This window comes from Carassius gibelio, chromosome B22, assembly GCF_023724105.1.
Source record: "Carassius gibelio isolate Cgi1373 ecotype wild population from Czech Republic chromosome B22, carGib1.2-hapl.c, whole genome shotgun sequence".
NCBI classification, from domain to species: domain Eukaryota; kingdom Metazoa; phylum Chordata; class Actinopteri; order Cypriniformes; family Cyprinidae; genus Carassius; species Carassius gibelio.
Genome location: NC_068417.1, coordinates 31,868,044 through 31,890,076, shown reverse-complemented (window position 1 = coordinate 31,890,076; position 22,033 = coordinate 31,868,044). Strand labels below are relative to the sequence as shown.

At 40.7% G+C, this 22,033-nt stretch overlaps 1 protein-coding gene across 2 annotated transcripts; it reads right to left on the bottom strand.

Moving 5' to 3' along the window:
* Positions 1-3,020: 3,020 nt before the first annotated feature.
* mxi1 (max interactor 1, dimerization protein) lies at positions 3,021-20,336 on the bottom strand. Of its 2 annotated transcripts, none has more exons than XM_052590903.1 (6): positions 20,017-20,336; positions 17,749-17,851; positions 14,736-14,765; positions 6,597-6,711; positions 5,673-5,862; positions 3,021-5,516 (listed from the first exon to the last, which is right to left on the bottom strand). In XM_052590903.1, the coding sequence occupies exons 1-6, from the start codon at positions 20,234-20,236 to the stop codon at positions 5,347-5,349; spliced, it is 828 nt and encodes a 275-aa protein (XP_052446863.1). In that variant the 5' UTR covers positions 20,237-20,336; the 3' UTR covers positions 3,021-5,346. The 2 variants fall into 2 exon arrangements, with proteins under 2 accessions (XP_052446863.1, XP_052446864.1); XM_052590904.1 differs by lacking the exon at positions 20,017-20,336 and adding an exon at positions 18,002-18,420.
* Between the last annotated feature and the right edge of the window lie 1,697 nt (positions 20,337-22,033).

The window sequence follows — 22,033 nt, the reverse complement described above, 5'->3', positions numbered from 1 at the left end:
GTAAAAGAATTGGCCAAGCGACCCCACTGGAACTCAATTGAGACAAGTGAAGCCCATTTTTAGCGTTTTTTTAGCACTTCCGTTTCTGACGCGCAGACTCAAACTAAGCTTGATGACGTCAGCAACCTGTCTGACAGATGTAAATCTTCTAGTAGCTGTGCGTGCAAACTGCCATCATTAATCTTGCAGAGACAGCGAGCTTGAGCGGGGAGTTCTTTGTCGTGAGTGAGCAGGAGTAAGTATTCTGATTAATTATTTTGTATAGTATTTTAAAATGTAACGCCAGTACGCCATATTAAGTTAATTGCCTGCGAGCTTCTCTTTCTGTCTGTATGGTAATTTCTCTACTGTGCGACAGAGAGTCGAGTGGTTATGACGCAATCGTTAGCCTATTTTTTACAAAAACTGTTTCTACGGGGCCATAATGTAACATAGAAGGTAATGGAGCCCTTTATACATTGTTGTGTATCTTTAGAAATAAATTATGGACAAATGGAGTCTTTAAACCCCTCAAATGTAAAGTTATTTACACGCTGTCAAAGTGATGGCAAAATGAATGGGAGTCAATGGGATGCTATCGCAAGTGAAGTTCTGCTACAAGATGGCGGCACGCTTAAACCTTGAGCCTTTAACTGCTCAGACTCCTGCACTGTATGAGGATCACCATATCTGACCTTCATCAGTGTCCTACACATGCAGCAGATACATGTGTCTCAACATTCATCTGTTTCACCACTTAAAGCTGCACTATGTACCTTTATTTGTTCAAAATAAACAGTTTATTTAATGAGCAAGTGCATCATGAATCTATGTTCCAAACTGTGTTTTGTCCTGAATCGATACTTGTGAGCCTATAATGATGCAGTTTTCTAAAGCACCAAATGTTACTCACTGTAGCTTTAATTAGATTTCCAGACGATGAAGGTTAATCCGAGACAGAAAGGAACACAACAATAATAACCGGCAACTGGAACGACAAAAAATAGATCTTAAATAAGGCAATAAATGAGGGACATACAGGTTCTTAGGGTTAACTGATAATTGACTAATGGACTAATAGGCTAGTGACAAAAAAAAAAATTCAGGGGCATTGTCACTAGCCTATAAAGCAATAATGACAGGAACAGAAACAAACATGGGCAAACAGGACGTAAACCAGAACACAAGATAGAAACTAAATGAAACACACAACAAAAGAGGTTGTATCTGTGTATCACGGCCCCCTCTTTGTGAACAGACTGGTAAATGTTTTACTATTTAAGTCTGTCTACCAAATAGCTTGTGATTATACATTTCAGATTTAAATTAGCATAAATAAAATACAAAATTAGTATGATGGATGTGTTTATGGTTTTGGCAGCTTTAGTGCAGCATAGGTCCTGTTGATTTGGCTCGACCGAATATTTCTACGGAGCTTGGAAAAGTCCACCTCAGCGTACTGAAAGAGAAATGAGGACAACAAATGTAGCATTTCAGAAGCAGTTGTCTCTGAAGCAAAATAAATATTATAGAAGATACTCGGTTTCACATATTTTACCTGTAATTGCTGTGGATCCTGATGGTGTTTTGGTTGTAGATCAGCGTTGAGTTGTTGTGATTGACATTTTGTTCCCAAATACATAAACATTTAATAGTCCTGTGAAAGGAACTGTGATTCATTCAGGTTCACTAAACGTAGTTTACTGCTTCCTTATAATGATGTAATGATATATAAATGTTTATGTCAATTTCACATACGTCAAAATAACAATGATTTTGATCAAAAATTCTGCATTGAAAATTGTAACTTTCATTGAAATTAGTAAAAAAAATGTATATTAATATTTGTACGCTTTTCTTAAAATAACTCACTGATCAGCACAATAATCAAAAGTTCGTTCATCAGATCTGATATGACGGTAATATTCTGCCATTGTGTTCGATTCTGATCAATAAACTCAGATACTGTGTGATTGCGTGCATGATTCTGTAATGAACGTTTCCACAGTCTAACTACCAACTGTTAGTGTTTGTGCAATGTCTGTGATTATGTAGAGGACATACTTATGTATCTAAAAAAAAAATAGTACTAAATGTGATCATGTTTTGATCACTGAAGCAGTAAATGAACTCACCAGTTAAGTATATTCTATTTTGCTCCTTTGGCTGAGTTCATAGAGTGATTCATGAGCAGTCACATTATTAATAACCAGACAATGTTTAGACTGCACTGAAATGTGGTGTTGAGGTTGAGCGTGATTGTAGAATCACTGTTGGAGGATCTGCTGTTATCAGTGAAATCACAGTTTATGATCACCAAAACAAGAACAATTTTGATAATTAACTAAGTATACCAATTTGCGTTGGGCCTACACTTCAGATGCAGAGAAGAGCCTCAAAGTTTTAAAGTTGTGCCTTGTAAACGTGAAAAATTTAAGTGGTAACTGATAAAAAGAGTTAAAATCTGAATAAAATTAAACAGAATCTAAATGTGAGTGCATTAGGTAAGGTTTATTAATAAATATTAAATAATTTGAAATAGCCCAGGTGTTAATACAGAGAACAGATGGTAACATGCATATTTGAACTATCATGAGTGATCACCAGAGGGCAGAAGAGGATTAATAATAATAAAAATAAATTCTGATCAGCGGTTGTTTTGAGATCGTTTCAGTATTCTATTAGAAATTTCATATGTTAGAAACAACAAAAATATATAATATAAACAAGCACCTTAATAAAAACATGCACCTTCAGTTTTATGGGTGTTCAAAAGGAAATGCTATAGCAAGTTAATGTACCAAGTTGGCATCTAGATGGCGCCAAATAAACGGATTCGTTTGAATTCTGTCATCACGTCATCCCAAACTGCAGATACACATACCACTAGACAAAATGGCTCTTGTATTTTCTTAAAATAGTTCATTATTTGTGTGGGGGAAATAATGATTTGCATGTGCGTCAGTACTCAAACGACAAGTACTAAGATTTAAGTCAACAAAGAAGAAAATGAAGAGAAACACGAAGCATATCCTGATCTCTTTTTTTGACAATCTTGGTGTTTATTGTTAAGTATTGCATTTAAACTCACAGCTAGAATCAAGAGTGCATGTTTACAAAGAATGGCCACAAGTTCTTCCCAGTGGAGAAGCTTCTCCTCTAACAGACCCTTGAGTCTTTTGACAAAACACAGATGCTGTTTCAGGATCCGCTTAGCATTTTTCTTTATCTCCGGAGCGACTGAGAGCTGATCCCAGACCAGCACCACTTCTCTGGGAAGTGTCTTTGAATTCGGGCCTGGATTGGTACATGGTGGCCTCAACAGGACACGGTCCGTTCTCTTCACAAATTAAATGCAATAAAACAAAACAAAAAACACCGGCATCTCAGTATGGGCCCTGCAGATCCATAAACCAATAAACCAACATGAATGAAAATGTCAGACAAAAGCAACATGGCCTCTCGTGAGGAGGACAGAAGAGGTTTGGCCAGGTGTTGATCAAGCACCAACGCACGTGAAAACGCCTCCGTGACGCTCACCTCAGTTTGTTCCAAACAATGGATTTACACCCGACTAAAACAACCACTAAAGCTCTCTTTACAGGGGTGAGTACATCTACTCCACACATATGGGAAGTTAAGCAGCCAAAAAGCATGTGGTTGATGCTGGATCGGGACACCTAGCAGATGTCTGTGCTGCTCTTATTGCAAGCAGAACGTTTACAAATTAAACTTGGCTTTAAAACGCACTAAAAAAAGCAGCCCTGCATTTGGGGAGGAAATATATATTTTTTTTAAAGAAAACTAATAAAAATCACAGGCGGAGTGAGGTTATGGTTTAGAAGAGAATTGGTAAAATAAAAATGGAGAGTGCCATCAAAGATTTGACGAATGAAATAAATTAACCCTTTCGTCCGATCTTCGGATCAAGGGGAGAAAATAAATACGACTTGAAGAAAGTTAATTTAGTATGAATGATTCTTCTAACACAAAATAAAGAAATTAATGTGTTTGACATAGACAGTAGAGCGGGAAGCGAGAGTTCGCGGCTATTTTGACGCGCATGCGCCGCTCGGCGTCCACAGCACGCGACACGTAGTGGAATGCCTTTCAGCTTTAAAACGAATAAAATTCGAAACATTAATCGAATAAATAAAGAGCGGCACTCAGAGTTAGCATGCTTTAATCACATGTCCACGACCACTACCTGTGGTCACTCGTTCTTGTGTCGGGTTTTAAGTACTTCAGTGTGTCGGTTGTATAGTTTTAAAGAAAGTCGTCAAATTCCTCGGGCAGCCACAGAATTAAACTACTTCGGTTTCATCCAGCATAATGAACAAATAACACTGTCCGTGCCACCTCAGAAGACTCTCAGCAGGAAGATAGTCAATCTTTGCAAAAATATAATTTAAAATGCACAAAAACACATGACATACAGCAACAGAGGCAAGTTCTACCCATGGGTAACTACCTAACTCGGCTTTTATTTTAACTTTAATTTATTAAACTATCATATTTATGTACAAAAACGAGCAAGTTGGCGTTGCTCTTTTGGACGGACACAAGCGTTGTGTCTCAAGAGTAGGAGTGCTAATGTGTTGATCAGACTACAAGAGTTTATTGCTTATTTCTGCCAGGAGAGACATCTAGTTAAACACGGGGGTCTACGGCGGGCTCTATGCGGACGAGTGCAAGATCGCTGGGTTTTAGCTGCTGCGTGGAAAGTAGCTCCACGGTTTAATGCACCAGATATTCCCACAGCCATGGGATTGTAGTTTTTCTGTTGTCTTTGATGAATGCAGTAGATCTTTCTGCTTTACTGGTTTTGTCAGGTAGCACCAATGACAGTCCTCGTTAGAACCATTAGACCGGATGGGAAGGAAATCAACAGGTGTGGGGCTTCTTGTGTTGATATGGAGTTACACATGTGAAGTGATCCAATTTTGGGTGGGTTTAGTTGAATGTTTCACTAGTGACCAGTTCAAGACCCATTCATGTAGAGAATTAACAATCAGGGGTTTGGATTAAAAATTAAACATCTATTTTTATACATCTTAGCTTTCCTTTCGGAAAAAGGGGATACAGATAATGACAATTATCAGAAAAAGTCTCTTATTCAGGAATATAACCATCTAATAACCCAATTTAAAAAAAAAATCACAATCACAGATTGTTTCCATCTCATTCATATTCTCTCCGATACATTCACAAACTTAAAACACCTGGCATTCTATAGGGCGGGTGGTGTTTTGGTCACCTGACTTAAATAAGAGTCTCTGATTGGTCGAGGAGGGTAAGGTGGCTTGGAGGCAGGACTCACTTCGAGGGCTGGGACTGTGTGTGTGTGTGTGTAAAGGGGAGCTCGTTTTATGAGCTGAAGGCCAGTTTGATGCTGCAGGAGGAGTAGCCCTCATCGCTGGCAGTGCTCTGTAGACTGCTGTGGTCGTCCAGATCGCTGGTGCTGGCTGTGCTGACGCTGTCCAGCTCTCCATTAGAGAACTCTGTGCTCTCCACGTCCACCTCCATCTCTTCTGTGTCTAAAGAAAGAGTGAAACAAAGTCAGACAACACTATCATAGCATCACAAAAGATATCTAGCTTTGCATTAGAGACGGACGGAACAATAGATGATAGAACGATTGACAGAATGACAATAATAAGTTTACAATAGATATATAATCATGAAGCTCCAACCTTGGTCTGAGTCGGAGCGGTCGGATCTCTCGGAGCTGAGGGCGGAGCCTACACTGTCAGTGCGTATCCTCTCGCCCTCCAGCACGCCCCCGCCGCCCCGCAGCAGGTCCAGTCGCCTCTGGAGGTGACGCTGCTTTCTCTCCAAACTCTCCAACTGATGCTGAGACTTACGCTCCGCTTCCTCCAGTTTCTGTGGGAAGACAAAGAACGGTGACTCACGGATAATTACGGAAAATCACTAACGGCACGCACAAGAGAATTCATGGTGTGATCAGTGATTATTACAGCTAAGGCATAAGTAAAGACACCTTCAGCGCTACAAAACCTTGATTGGGAACTGTTGCAAGCCAGATTCAAACTTGCATATATTTGCAAGAGCACTTAACCAAAATTTTTTAACTACTTAATTAACATCATGTTCTATAAAAAAAGGATGGCTGATTTAATGAGGTGTGTGTTTTTCAAGCTCATGTGCCTAATGGATTTGTTTACTACAGTTCTGAATCCAGTTCGGATCAATAACCCCCCACATGTGACCTTTTAATACATTACACTAGAACTGTTCAGCATGACCCCATCTACAAACACTAGTGCACACACACACACACACGTAACTGGTCGGGACAGATTAACCTGTTATTAGGGAAAAACCAGTAGGTCATCAGAATGAAAGCCAAACTGAACATACAGGGTTATCATCAGATATTTATAAAATGAAATGAATTCATTGATGAAGAAGCAATAGTAAATGTTGTTTAGACTGGACAGGACATCACAAAGACAGGGGCTACAGGATGAGTAAATGTGGCGAGTCAAATTCAAACCCATATTTCCCATATGAGCACCGTGGCTCAGTGTGTCAGAGCATGTGCACAAACCACTATGCCACAGCTTAATTTAGGAGCTCCTCTGAAGTGTGTTTACCTTTATGTGTGTTTTGGCCTTGTTGAGCAGTCCCAGTGTGGTGTGGCGGCTGCAGTCTGGTCCCAGCGGGATGAGAGTCTTCAATCGCTCCAGACACAAACGAAGGTGGGCTCGCCTGAAACATGACAAACAGAAACCTCAGCCTCGCACACGCACGCACACGCACGCCCTGAAAAAACCCAATGAACTCGCTGTACCTGTGTGTGATGTGACCAACCGTTTACAAGACAACACCTCATTCTCTGGCTCAAACACGCACACAAACACCCACACATGACTACTTCAAGATAGTATTCTAGGAACTCAAAACTTGACGATGAGATGGTTTCCTATCTGTCCCAAAAGTGACCTGTGTGTCCAACAGTTATGAGTGTTAACTAAAACTAAAGAGAAGTATTTTTAGTACTTCAAATAAAATAAAAAATAAAAATGATAGAACAATAGAACCATATAAATATTCTGAACCAGAATTATTTAACCAAAGAATGGTAGACATAAAAGAACTATACACAGAATGATAGATAGAACAATCAGGAGACAGACAGATAAATAGATAAAACAACAGACAGACGATGATGATTATGTTAGAATGATACAAATAGAATGATAGAATGTTAGAACGATAGACAGAACAATAGATAGATAGATAGATAGAATGTTAGAACGATAGGCAGAACAATAGAATGATAGAACGAAAGATAGAATGATTAGCTTTTTTATTTTACTAAAAGTACTAAAGTAAATAAAACCTTAAAAACTAAACACACATTAGAAACACTAACAAGAAGATTAACAAGAACTATAATAGTTTATCAAGGAACCACTGGTGTCCAGCCCCCCTTTAAAACACAAGCAGACTCTCGGTCTATGTTTTACGAGCGTACTTGAGCACAAGCGTGCTTGTGTACAGGAGATCGCTATCAGTTCTCTAATTGTGTTATTGAGGCTTTTCAACTCTAATGCCGTTTGCATTCCACCTTATCGGCAATGAAGATGGCTGGTCTCTTTCTTTCTCATACACACACACACAGTCCGTCTGGCCTGTGACAATTGCGGGAGATTTATCACAAGCCTTATCGCTCTGTCTGAGCACCACTGAGAGGGCACTGTTATCAGGACACCAGTCACACACCCGTCGCAGACGCTCCAGTGTCTGCCTCAGTGTGCGGACATTGATTGATCAACCTGGTGCATTAATGGCTGTAGGGAGTAGACTGGTATTTTAGACTAACTTGGAGCTCATACAAATGACTGCACCAGGCCTCTAATTCGTCTACATCAATTTTGCCCTTCAACCCCTTCAGCATGGCAACCAGATGTAACCCAAATATCTTTTAAGTACTTCTCACGCTATCTACATATCATCTGTTTCCAGACACGACAGCGCCATGTCACGCACTCAAACAGTGCTTGTCGGGAAAGTCTTATATACGTGCACGTGTTTGCTTTCGCCTGCGTTTGGCGTGATAAATGACTTTGTTTCAGTCAGCAGGCAGAGACCGTGCCAAACAACAATCACTAAGTATGTTGTCTCACAAGCTAAGTGAAAAACAACATCTTTTAAATACCTAATTATTACGTCACACGTTAAATACTTAGTTTCTGTGGTACCTAAAAAGCTTGGTTGTACAATGCGAGAAATCAAAACAGAAACCAATGCAAAAACACACAAGACAAAAGCTAGGTGTGTTTCAGTTACTATGAATAACTTGCAGTGCGAACGACAATGCGTGTGCAGTAAAGTTATGTAACATAGATGAACTTTATCATGTCAGCTTTGTTGCAAAATCTAAATTGGCAGTTTGATACCTACATAGGCAGCTGCCTTCTAAAGAGGAACACTACACTTAAAATAAGGTTTTTTTATTGGTATATTTTACAAAAGGTGAAAAATGTTCTTTAGATTTTTCAAATGTTCTTCACATTATGAAAAATAGTGTGACTAAAACAAGTTAACTATATAGCCTTAAATTGCTGCTTCTGTAGGCAGTTCATTTGGATTTGAAAGAGAGTAAATGAACGACCCTTGATAATCGTGGTTGTGCAGAATCTTGTGCTTCAAAAGCTGCAAGCGGAGTCTATTCTTCTGCTCAAGATCTGATGCTGGTAGAAGATGCCAAGATTTATACTCCTCTGCATTAGTCACATAGAGAACTCCACAACTCGGTTTAATAATAACTCCGATCTTACGTTTGAGCGTGTTCAGACCTGCTCTCTCTTACACCCCGAGCAAATATTTTACGACAAAACATCTACACATTTCCTTTAAATGACTCATAAACATAAACACACGCACATAGTCCGGGCTGTCACGATTGTGAAATGTGGGATTACATTTAATTATCACGCAAACAAATGCAATATATAATGTGTGTACATGTGCACTTGCACTGTAATGTTTATACACATACATCTTTTGAGCTAGATGGAGCCGTCCTTTCTGTCCTCTGGTGTGGTGGGGGCTATATTAGGGATTGAAAACACATGCTTGCTCCAGATACTGCTTGGTTTATTGGTAAATAATGAATGGAGTTGGCATAATGCTATGGGCCTAGCATAGTAATAAGTAATGTCAAGGTCAAGTGGAGGATGACACCATTCGAACAAACTCTTAAATTATAATCTGCATTGAAATATTCAACACAACACAAGTGTGTGGAAAAGTATGCATACTGTCTATTTGTCAACTATCCATATATGCGCATGTGTAATCATAGCTTGATTCAACAGGAAATCTCATTTCCCCACGCAGCACCTCTGTCAATGCAGCAAGCTCAAATCTGCACAGTTCTCCACTGATAGAAACAGATTTAGAATTTTTCCTAAATCTTAGCATTTTTCTTTAAGTGAGAACAAACTGCCTGCTCTCTCACAACCAACCACCTATTTATAGCATCATGTGTATGTAATATAGATGAAACCTCAAGCCATAATGATGGCATGGAGTTACCGTACAGTAATGCACGCATGCACACTAAAAACGTCCGATTCTCCCGTAGTATATTTTTCCTCCATTGCCTCACATGATGCCTTTAAAGCGTGGTGTCACATGGCTGGGTTATTGCACACCACTGCACAGATTATAAAGCAAGAACAGGCTCTGGGTTCTCAAGCCCTAGTTCAAATCTGATCAATACAGCAGGACTGACAGCTTGATCTGGGTTACCAGCCTTGTTTTATTTAAAGGTTTGCCCACGTGCTTTATGATGTCACAATGGGTGAGCATGCAGAGAGTCCCCATAATATCAGTAACAGTCCAAAGCTGTCGAACAGCTCTTAGATTAAACACGAGTGTTATCCTCCCCCACCACATAAACACACAGATGGGAGGCCATAATTGGTGCTAGTCCTCCGTTCTCATGTAATCGGTCCAAAAACTGGACGAAAAGTAACGCGAGCATGACATTAGAGAGATGTACTAACCTAAAAGCAACGTGTAAGCCTACATATGCTGAGAATAAAGCAACCTTCAAATGTGGGCAGAGGAGGAGGAAGGGAGAGATGGTTGCAGATGTAAAGTTAGAAGGTGGGGGGTAGTCAGAATAGAGAGAATGAAAGGGAGATGAATAAAGAGGTAGGAGGAAGAGACAGATACCAGTGCAAGGAGAGTAGAGACAGATACTATGACGGCGCTATATGTAAACATGTTTGGAAACAAAGCAGCCTTTGAGCCATGCATGGGGTGAACCAATGACAGCTTCCTGTACAACACACGAAGGGGGGTGGATGTGCAAAAATACATATTTTCGAAATTGAATAGTGAGTGGGTTGCCTGCATATAACTAGTGGACAGACTGGTCTCATTCAGCGTCAACAGAGCAAGAAGTAATGTAATAGGCTGCAAGTGTTTAAAAAAAATCTAGACTCTTTTTAGCTTTATTCAGGTCTTGAATGCAGTTTTCACTCAAAAAAACTGTGTGAGATGTGATACAAGGAGCAGCAATAAACATATCAAAAGCTACAAACAAATAAATGAAAAAATGCGGATGAACTAGTCTCACTTCCATTCGTCTAATCAGTTGTCGTGCAACTAGTCGAACATTGAGAACTATCCTTAGTAGGTCGAGACAGAACGAGAACTACATCGGGCTGAGGATATACCTTTGCTGCACCCCTGGTTAAACACACATACATAAACGCACTACAGGCAGAGCGATGTCTACAATCCACAGGGAAATAAAGGAGCATGTACAAACTCAGACAGTAACAGCTGTGGTGGAGCAAGGCCCGCTCTGGCTCATCAGTTACACATGGATTAGTTCACACGTGCTGAGCTGTAATCTGCTCCGTACAGCCCAGACCAGCAGACCCCACTCACATGCCCACAGAGTTTGTGTGTGTGGTCATGTGATTGCTGCCCCCATACCTAAAGCTTCTGCAGATGGCTGTGTGCATGGAAAACACAGATTCTCTATTGTGTGGCTTTCTATAACATGGGTTTCAATTGGCCAGAAGGTTGTGGACACTTTGGATAATCTAATAAACGTGAGGTGATCCCAAAAACAAACGGGACGAAATCAGAAAACAGAAATGTCACCAGATGTTTGGATCACACCACTCGCTCTCAGAAAATCCACTCAATCCATTTTACTTCCCGGAAGGCCGCCTAATCCGAACACAAAAAATACACACACAGCTGTGGTGGAAGTGCAAACAGCCATAGGACTCTTCTCTAATCAGATCAAAGGCCATGACACACAAAGCGAAGGACCATGGGTGCAGATCAATGTAGTTGGTTATGATTGGACGACCTTCAGTAGGTCCACTGATTGGATGGCTGGATAGTATAGCTTTGTCTCGCATGCCATGATGAGTCCCTAGGACAAGCACAACTCAATATATGGCACTCTGTGGTAGGCCCCAGGGCTGTAACTACCACAAACATTGAGGAGGACATTTCAACCCAAGATTTTGATCAGTAGTTAGTTGCACAATATTTTTTTTTTTTCAAATGGCCAATTGTCAAGTTGGCTATTTCAAGTTCAATTTGGTCCTTGCACCAGTTTTGAACATTTAGTTACATCCTTGCCAGACCTGCAAACTGTCATATTTTTACACAAAGGAGAAACAAAAATCCCTTCAAAGTTCATTATCAGGTTTTAAGGGTGTTGCTCGGGACATTTAACTGACTGTCAATCAGGAATGTTACTTGGTTCCTAGAGTTCAGCCTGTAATTCAAGAATTTGGTTGTACTAGTAAGGAGGTGTCTAAAAATGTTGGGTGTGGATGTATAGGAAGGTTTATGATTGCATCAAGGATGTGGGTCTGTTTGTGTGTCGTTTCTGTAACCTTACCGAATAGTAACCATGCGTGCTTCATTTGAAGTGAGATGTGCGATGAAACACTGTGTTCTTTTACAGAACACAGTAAATGTGGGCCAAGGCAGAGCACTAGTGGCCTGTGAATCTACAATGTCCTCTGCTATACTCTTCCGACATAACCCAAAGACTGCCACAGGGGTGTGTGTCCTTCCTGACTCACCCAAAACACCCAGAGCTCTGTCAACCGTCCACAGCATGAGTGTGCATCTACGCGTGCACTGCGAACATGCTCTGGCACGTGTGTGATTCTGCTTTGCTTACTTGACCAAAGACACGCTCCCTAAGCTGCTTTTGCTGGCCAAGAAAAGCTTACAAGGCATCAGGTCATAGAGAACAGTCAGTTCTCAGCTTCCCTTCCAGGGCTTTCCGGAATTCCCAGGGGAAGCGGAATGTTCAGACTCCAGCTTCCTCTGTACTGCCGTAGAAAACAGGGAGGACAACATGTAAGGTCATCGGTAGAGAGTTCTTGTGGAGCACACTTTAGACATGGATGACGTCGTAGCTTCTAAGCGCACTATTCCTAACGATTCTTTTTGTGGGTGGAAGTGTGTTGTAGCCAATCTGCCCAAGAGCCTCTACGTTCTGAAAAGATCTTTTCTTAGGGCCGCTGGTCTATTTTCAGTAAGCCTGCTTGGCAGCTTTATTCCTGAGCCTTTGCATTCTGACTGTCAAACACACCACAGCCCACACATCCACGGCAGTGTGCTTAACACACATTCCAACACCCTCGCTTTCATACACCCAATAATTAACAACCAGATACCCATAATTGGAAATGAAATCAGTGATTTCAGTTTAATTCGAGATCTTTTTTTGCTGACATCCGAACTGTGCAACCAAACCCCAAGTTCAGGAAGTTGAGGCTCACCACATATGTTCAAAGGCATCATGAGATCAAACGGCGGCATGCTTGCATGAACACATGCGTGTTATCTGTATAACTGTGTGGTGGGTTACGAGAGGCCGGAATGCGGTCACAAAGCTTTCATCTTCTTCCTCTTCCTTTCTCACATGCAAACACACTGAGCTATCTTACATCTTCATCAAGCAGATACTGCATGTGACGCCTGACACAAAATGGTCACCGCTTGCCACCTGGGATTACAGTAAGGCATTGGCAAGCAGGAAACTGTTGCCTTGCGCTTCCAGTTGGGCCACTCAAGGCATTTGACTAAGTATTTTGGTATATCACGAAAAGAAGATTGGAAGGGATGTCCTATCTTTGAGAACTCTACAAGTCATGCGGAGTCAGAGGTAATATGGTTTTGTGTTGGGTGTGGCTGTTTTACTGTACCTTCGTTATAATGCGTTGTGTAATGTTTGTGTGTGCTGACAGTAAAGGCTGTCCGACAAGCCCTGTCCTCTTTATCTGTACCAAACCCAACAACCCCACGCCAGCGCACTGACAACCCTTCATATGTTTAGACATTATCTAAGAAACCCAGCCGGTCTGGTAGGAGACAAGTCTACTTGCATGCTCGCATACATATAGGGCATTTAAAACTACTCAAGTTGAACTGTGTGCTTTGGTCCACCAATGATTCTGCAGCAAATTCTTTGTCCAAGTTTCTAATCTCACCCATGTCCCGTCTAAAATGACTGGCAAGCAAATAAACGTGACGATCCATGACTAAGCTGTGCTTAAGAAAAGTTAACAAAGCTCCAGGTTTTCATACAGAGGGGCACAAAGGAGTTCCTGTTAGTCTAGACCGGGGTTATTTTCAGTCTTTAAAGTGGAGCCTTCAGTATTCGCGTGCATAGAGCCTAAACATCAGGCCCCACACTGTCTCATGAGACTAGAGCATACAGTCCATCTGTAGACACTCATGGTTTACGTTCACTATGCACACGGGTGGCTATTTCAAAGAAATAAACCACCCATATGATTGGGACATTTCAAAGAAATCACTTGTATTCTTCTAATAATGTACACCTACAGTAATAACCGGTTTCCTTCTGTGAACTTCCTATTATGCAAATGACGTTGTGAAAGAACGGACAAATGAGTGCGTCTCTCGTTTCTGTTGTCTCCCTGGACTCTGGGCAGTAATCTGAAGCTGAGGCTGCAGTAGTTGTGCAGGAACTAGGGGCGAGTGAGCCATGAGGAGAGTGAATGCCCTTAGATTAGCAGAATTGGGTCACCTCTTACTTTCACTTTTAGGTACCTGTTGCTGCAGGGACAAGCTGAGGACAACTATAGGACCATTCTTCTGTGTTGTCAAACTTCCTGTTCACCCTAAGAAATGCCATTTTTATTTGTCATATTTGATTAATTTTTGAAAAGTAGCTTCAATACTTGAAAGCACTACAATTATTCCGCATGATACTTTCATTTTACTCGGAACCTACTTTTTTTTTTTGGAACTGTTTTTTATAACTTATTAACTTGTCTTATCACTTAGGAGCTTTAAAATGTAGTTCACTGCAAGTCTTTTCGGAAATGACAACTATACATTATTCCCTCACTTACCAACTCTTGCATGTCAATGGTCTACAAAAAAGCAAATCAGGAAATATAGCAACAAACCACAAAGCTACAACTTCCAATTTTTATTGTGAGTACAAGACTGCAATACATCACTGTTCAACCACAACATACTAAACTAAAGACTAAAGCACTGGTCTCATATTGGGATCCAAATATCATCGCCTTGCTTGCTATCACCTTTTTTGTTAATACAATTTTAATACCTATTTGTAATCATGACAATTAGCGCACATTCAAGTGGTGCTCATGAGGTTGAGGCAAGTATTGGCTTGTGATATTTCCTGTCATTGCCAGTCAAATAATAATAAATTACTTAAAAATGGTACTTACCGATTTTTCTCCAGCTCATTGTGCGTGGACCTGTAAAACAAAACAGAAGCAATTAATGAGCAAACATCAACCTGCTTGTGAGGAATTAAGTGCAAGGTTTTTATCATAACCCCCATCATAAGCATTAGCTCATTCCTTGAGCACTTATCTCCAGAATTAAATGTCAGCTCTCATCATTAGATCAGAGAACGTGTATGCGGGGAGGAAAGCCTGGCCGCTCATAAAGAACAAGTCCATGCATCATTAAGGGTTCCAATGGATTTACTAATTAATCTTTATTGGGGGGGGGGGGGGGGGTCGAACCAGCAACAACCAATCCAGTGGCCCCAGAGGGAATTATAAAGGCTCCTCTAAATGACCCACATGTCACTGCAACTCTTTGTTTGCAGCGTAAAGACAGAGAAATGAAGTGTGCAGAGCAGAGAAAGCGAGCACAATGACCAGCCTATATGAGAGTACGTGAGAGCTTTCCTCTTCGTACAATGAGTGAGTGCCAGTGTACGCTCACTTTCTCTCTCTCTCGTCCTCTCTGAGAGCACGAGTCAGTGTTATGTTAATAATGTAAAGTGAATCAGCCGCCCCCCTAAGAGGCTCTTTGTGTGGCAACATGCTGAAAGCTTTTCCAAAGGTCTAAATGGCCGGCTGAACCGGTGCACGGCAATGCCGTTGCAGGGGCAGCAAGACGTGGCTGCAGCGAGGGCTTACCCCTCAGTGGGTCATGTGACTTATCTTCCCTTCCTGACTATTAATACCAAGATTATGTTTTCAGGCATCCTGTAGCTGACCTTATGGTATTGCCACTTCTGCACGGGAGGATGCTTGCAAGCTGAAGGGGGAGGAGGAATACAGCAAGACAGGAAAAGTCCGATGAAAAAAACCAACAGTATGACCGTTTTGTGAACGGATGTGTAGTGTCAAGAGACATACACTCTAGGAAAAGACCATAAAAATGGCACACGGTGTTGTTTTTTATAGGTTTATACCTGTCGTTTTGAAATACACTTTGAATTGTGTTGTATTTAGGGTTCAAGTGTTCGTAAACTTAATGTCCTGGTAGAAAATTACCAGTACTTTCTTATTTTCTATGGATGTTTTTCTTACAGTGTAACACTGGCGTATTCTGAAGTTATTATTTGCAGCAGAAGTGAAGCAATCTTGTATTTTAATGCTCAAAAATGTGGGTTGCCTAAGGCATGCAAAAATGAGGATGACCCAAATGGTTTTTTTAAACATGTGGAAAAGTAATCTTTCCACCATCTTCATTTCAACTGAGGAAGCCTGAATGACCTCTTCTCGGGGAGACACACACAGGCATGCCAGATGATCAGATAGTGTTTCCCTTACATTTCCCTCATTATAGCTCACTTTGTGTACAGTAACACAGACCTGAGATCAGTCATCAAGATGTCTGTTACTAAGAAATGCAGTGAAACAAAACAGACACTACAGACAGGAACTGACACAACATTGAGCATAAATCACATGCACATTGCGTCTGAGAGACAAGGAAAGAAAAAAAAATAACCTAATTGGCATTCTGGTAAATGCAAAACCTGTAGCTAGATGCCATTTTGATAAACTCAAAACTTGTTCCTAGACGGCATTCTTGGTCAACTCGAAACCCATAGACAGAACCCATTCTTGGTCAACACAAAACCCATAAACAGAACCCATTTTTGGTCAACACAAAACCCATAGACAGAACCCATTTTTGGTCACCTCAAAACCTGTAGCTGGACATCTTTTTTTTTTTTTTTTTGGTGGGTTAACAACACTTGTTAAATTGCGTACAGTGAAAGAAATTCTGGGCATCTCAAAACCTAGTGAACTACCTGTACAGACAACATTTTAGGCATCACAAAAAAAGTGACCAACCTAGATGACATGTAATAAACCAACGCTGATTAACCATGGTTTTATTATAGTAAACATGCAGTAAAGCATGGCTTTTGGCAGATTGATTACATTTTTATAACCAGTTTTACTACAAATACCATGGTTAAACTACGGTTAGTGCAGAAAAACCATGGTTAACAATGGATCAACTATAATAACCGTGTTTTTGGTTTCATTTGTGGTAAACCCGTGGTTAATTTCCGCACTGTCTACCCAGTTGCCAATTATGGGCATCACAATACCTAGTGAGATGTTCACCTGGTTGATATTTTTGGCCATCTCAAACGCTAGTAAACTGTCCACCAACATAATAACATTTACTGGCATCATGTTAGCGCACTATTTTCGTGATTTTAAAAAAACGTCTTTTAATAGACGGATTAAAACGCTTGTTTCCGCATTTATGATTAGTTTCTTTTACCAAATCGTCATTTAGCGGAAAAAGACCGGTCTCGGTTTTCCAAAACATGTTTTAGGAGGAGAATAACGTGGAAAAATAATTTAATAAGGACGCCTCAGGCTGTTCACCTTGGCAGCCTGAAAACAACAGTCGCTGTAAATAAGAGCCAGTGTTCAAGAGTCCGGGGCGAAACTAAAATACTCCTCTCTCGTGAGAACCAGTGGTGCAAACTGGTTTGTCTGCTTTCCGCGCTGACTCTTGAGCGGACATAACCGCAGACTCGTCAACACACACCAGATATCGACACTGCAGACTTTCGGTGCAAACAAAACGAAACCAAGTGGCGCTCAAAAGCGAAAACAGGACGTGAGTTTTTGCACGGTCCCTGCGAGCTCAACGCTGCGGCAGTCCTTTTGACAATCAGCTGATGAGAGCTCCCCTCCCCCAAAACAACACTAAATAACAAAACACCACCTTTTAGAAGGTGCATATTAAAATATACATGTGATATTCTCTGCTATATTTCTAAAAGGCGTTATAAAATGTTTATTTAACGTATCAAAAACAAGTCATAAACTGAAAGGCGATGATTCAAGCCAGCATTAAAAGCAGTGACAGATGTCATAGCAGTGTGATCTATGCACACGTCTCTCTCTCTCTCTCTGGCTTTCCTTCAGCAGTTTTAATTTGTGGAGAGTCGGATCATGTGCTGCTTACCTGTTGTGGTTGTTGCTGAACTTTTTGTTTCGGAGTTTCCTTTGTCTCTGGTAGCTGGAGTGCTCAATAGACGGAAAGGTCGAGGCATATCCGTGTTCACTCTCTGAAAAAGACACCGCAGAAACGTGTCACATCTAACCAGACACGGGCCAAGTCCCTCTGAACACCCCATGCACTTCAAAATACAGCCAGTTCACGGGCTGGCCTCGTTTGGCAGGACAGTTTGCATGTTAGAAATATCAATAGCATGTACCTCTTTCTCTCCTTTCTATATATTCGGCTGCTTCCAGTAACCTCTGGATATTCAGCACAGCAGTCATCGTTTGATTAGATCTGAGTATCGTTTTGTTTTCTGATATGTGATCACGATGACAGCTGTCGCGTCGCAAAACGCAGCATTGAATATCCTCCTGTGTTTTTGTTTCTATTTGCTGAGCCGTCGAGACTCGAGGTATTATTCCCTTAACACTTTCACCAAGCGAGTTACAGGAAATCAAACACTAATAAAACACCCGACGCCTGGATATCAAAGTAGTAAAAGTGCTTTAGGAAAACAGTCGAATACAAAGTGTATAAAACGAGTAGAAACAGGTACAAAAGCGTCTCCGAGAGCCCAGCCTGCGAAGTCCCTGGTGCTCGCGCTGTTTTCTCCTCCTCTCGTTTGTTTACCTTCTGTTTTAACAGCTGAGAGGACAGAAACCTCCGCGCGGGGCATCATGGGAAATGTAGTCCTTTGCGGCCTTTTAACTCAGGAACAGGACACGCTGGTTTATTATTACGCTATTAGTCATTAGAAATAATAACCTTGCTTAAATGGTTAAATCTGTCTTTAGTGTTAGTTTATTAACGATTATTTAATAGTAAATACATATTAGACAAAATCCAATTCAAGAATATTTAGACATTTATACCCAATGAGATTAAAACATACTAAGAAAATTGTTAATATTCATTAATATATAGTTTACTGTTGTATTCGTTATTTTTAGTAGTAGTAGTAGTAGTAGTAGTAGTAGTAGTAGTATCCGAGCTAATACCAATTGCATCTCAAATGTATATTTTACTCAACCATTTATTTTGCATTTAATTTTATACGCAGCCATGTACCAATCCATGTAATCTGCGTTACGTTTAATAATTAAAAATGCCGTTTTCCCGTTTTGTCACTTCGCACTTCAACTCCCACAATCCCTTCCTTCCAGTGCGGTTTAAGCCAGGCCCAGCAACATATGACATCACAGCACCGGAGCACCGTGATTGGTTAGAAGCTCTAGTAAGCGTCCGCCAACGCAACACGCCCCTGGCCAATCAGAGCAGCGCCGTGCGCCATGTGTTAACACACCCCCAAAGAAACAGGAAGGCGAATTGGAGAACTCTTTAAAAAGTAGAATTATGCAATATATAACATTTCAGATTTAACCGGTGTTTACTCTGGTTTGCTTTAAATAGCAATGGATAATAATAAATCGAACAAGAGCGAATGGTGAAAATGTGAAAAATAGACGCAATCAGCCTTAAACAGTATCGCAAATAAAAGAAACACAGGCGCCAAATACATTTTCCGACAATTTACGATCTGATCAAAGCACAATATAATGCACAAACGAAAACAACTTCATGTGATAAAATGCCTTTATTTATAAGATAGACGTTTAATCATCATTCATACACTCTTATACTAGATGCGTAATGGAGAGTTAAAGTAAACTACAGTGAGAGGTGACGTAAGCGTGTGTATTGTGCCAGCAGATGCAATATATTTATTTATTTATATACTTGTTTATGTTCCTCGAGAGAAAGAGATGGCAAACAGCCTGGGCATGTCTCTCCGCCGAACAATGCCAGACTCTGAGCTGACAGTGCATGCCAGCTTGGGACAGCCAGCCTGCGATCTGAGACATTAAGTGCGCTGCAGAGGGAATTATTCACCTGTTTTTGTCTCTCTGACACGTGCAATAAAACACAGATCTTTGAAATCTGGCGTTATGCGACTTTGTGCATTTGAAAATAGCCCTGAAACAATTAAAGTTTATTTTTTTGTGTGTGTATTATAAAAACGCTAAAATACAAAAGGTCTCCTGTTACATTTTGTAAACTTGATCCTTTAAAACCATTGTGCGTGTGCATCGCATATCGGGGTACATTGCACATGTTTCTCGTCTACTTGGCTTGATCCTTTGTTGTCTGAGTCTATTGACAATGAAACAGTTTGTCTGCATTACACGAATGAGTCGAAATCTCTCATAAGTGCACTATAATTTCACTTACTTCCATCCTTCCTCTCGGTGCTCTCAATAAAACGCGCAGCCTCCAATAAAACCTGCACATTTGTCAGGAAAGTGTTTAACATGGAAGAGTCTCTGGAGTTGAAGACGTCATTGAAAGGACAGGTGGACATCTCAAAGTCTGGCTGATCCAAAGACGTCTCGGACTCCAGAAACAAGTCCTCGGCCTTCAGCTCTCTTCGTTGCCTCTGAGTCCTCACCATTTCGCTCCCGTGCAGAGAATGTGGCTGATATCTGAAGTGTGTGAGAGTTCTTGTGCTGTGCGACGCGCTCTCGGGAGCTACTGAATAAATGAAGGGAATGTAAGGATGAGGAGAGAATAACACACTCCGGCGGAGCGGGGTCCTAGCGCCCGCCTCGAGCTCAACTGTCACGTCCGCAACGTGCCCCTCGGGACTATGACGTCATCAGCCTGCTCCCGTGAATTAGTAATCGCGACTTGTCATGTAATATAAAAAGGTTGATCTACATACTTATGAAGTACTGGCTTGCATCGTAACAGTAAGAAAAATGCACGCTCACTTTAATTGGAAATAAAACCAAAAAAGCTCAGTTACAGTTATAGTTAAAGCATGGTAACTACAAATTATAATATTTAACAATGGTTTTGAAACACTAACCATCAGTTACGCTGCCTCAATGCATCATGGGATAGCAAAGCTATTGGATGTGTTCTTCGGAATACGGAAGTAGTGAGTAATTGAGAAACATATGACTATTGTTTTATGAACACTGTGAATTCTGTCACAGGACTGCTCTTTTCACCCACTTTTTTTGCGTACTACATTGAAGGGAAGCAGGCCTAGTAGATTTTGGCTTCCACCATACCAGACTTTAAAAGCTTTTCTAAGCTACAAAAGTAACACAAGAACACTATGAGTTACTAATTCAGATTAGTCCATCCTCTTCCATTACTAAGCACATTTTAGGACTTTGTGTAATCAGGCTTTATAAAGCTCAAACATACGAACATGTCACGTTTTGGTTTGATTAGCAGAGTAACTTTCTGTCACACCCAGGTTAAAGGAGTGGTCATTACGCTTTTTGTTCCATTGTATTCCATTCATATGCATGCAAACCCTGGAGACTGGAAACGTGAGCTCAGCTCATGCGAAACTGTTTCACTGCTTCAGGTTTGTTGACCTCTGACCTGCGAATACATGCATCATAGTGTGACCTCTTTGCATTGTTATTATCATTAAAGGGACAATTCACCCCAAAATGAAAATATTGGCATTTATTCACCCTCATGTGATTTCAAAACTGCTCTGTCTTCTCTTGTGTTGAACAGAAGAAAGAAACCCATATATGTTTGAAACAGTGTGAGGGTGAGTAAATGATGTCAACGATCCCTTTGATGATTATAATCATGCTAAAATGATAAAAATAAGAAAAAAATCACCGTCCATTCCCTGCGGTCTTTTACTATTTTTTTTAGCATGGCAGCTTTTCTACCAGTGCCAGCACAAGAGCTCAGCTCTCCCCAGCACTTCAAAGCCAGTGCACAGGGCTTCAGCCGTTTGATGTGAAGTTCACAGGAAACTTGAAAGTTGAAAGCACAAAAAAGCCAGCGAGCTCTACGTCTAAAAAGAGAGAAATTGGTAACGTGCCCTTCAACCTCGATGCGTGCTAGTCAGACACCTGATGATGATGCAAGGCATTGTGGGAGATGAGCGGAGCTGAAAAGGTTTGTATGGTTGAGCTGTACATCAGTGAGATTATTGTGTCCTTGATGTTGTCACTATAGAAGCACTGAGTAGTGCCTTAGTCTGTTTGGGGAAAAAATGTTTTTGGAAAATTACAAGTTTTACATTTTTATTTCAATTTTATAATAAATGTCTTTAGTGTTATTTGATCAATTTAGTGCATTTCTTTAAGAAAAAAAAAAAAAAAACCTGACGACTTTGCATTCTCCAAACCCCTTGCTCTCTGTAAGGTCAAAGGGATACAAAATGGATCGGAGATCTCCCTGCATGAGGACATTCCTTGTTGCTCTCTAC

What these genes read in the sequence shown, in the direction of transcription:
- mxi1 (XM_052590903.1), bottom strand. Translation starts at nt 20,236, where the DNA reads ATGGTGAGGACTCAGAGGCAACGAAGAGAGCTGAAGGCCGAGGACTTG. An exon ending in TTCAGCAACAACCACAACAG is followed by an intron (nt 14,766 to 17,748) that starts GTAAGCAGCACA and finishes TTTGTTTTACAG; the next exon opens with GTCCACGCACAATGAGCTGG. An exon ending in AGGCCAAAACACACATAAAG is followed by an intron (nt 5,863 to 6,596) that starts GTAAACACACTT and finishes GTCTTCCCACAG; the next exon opens with AAACTGGAGGAAGCGGAGCG.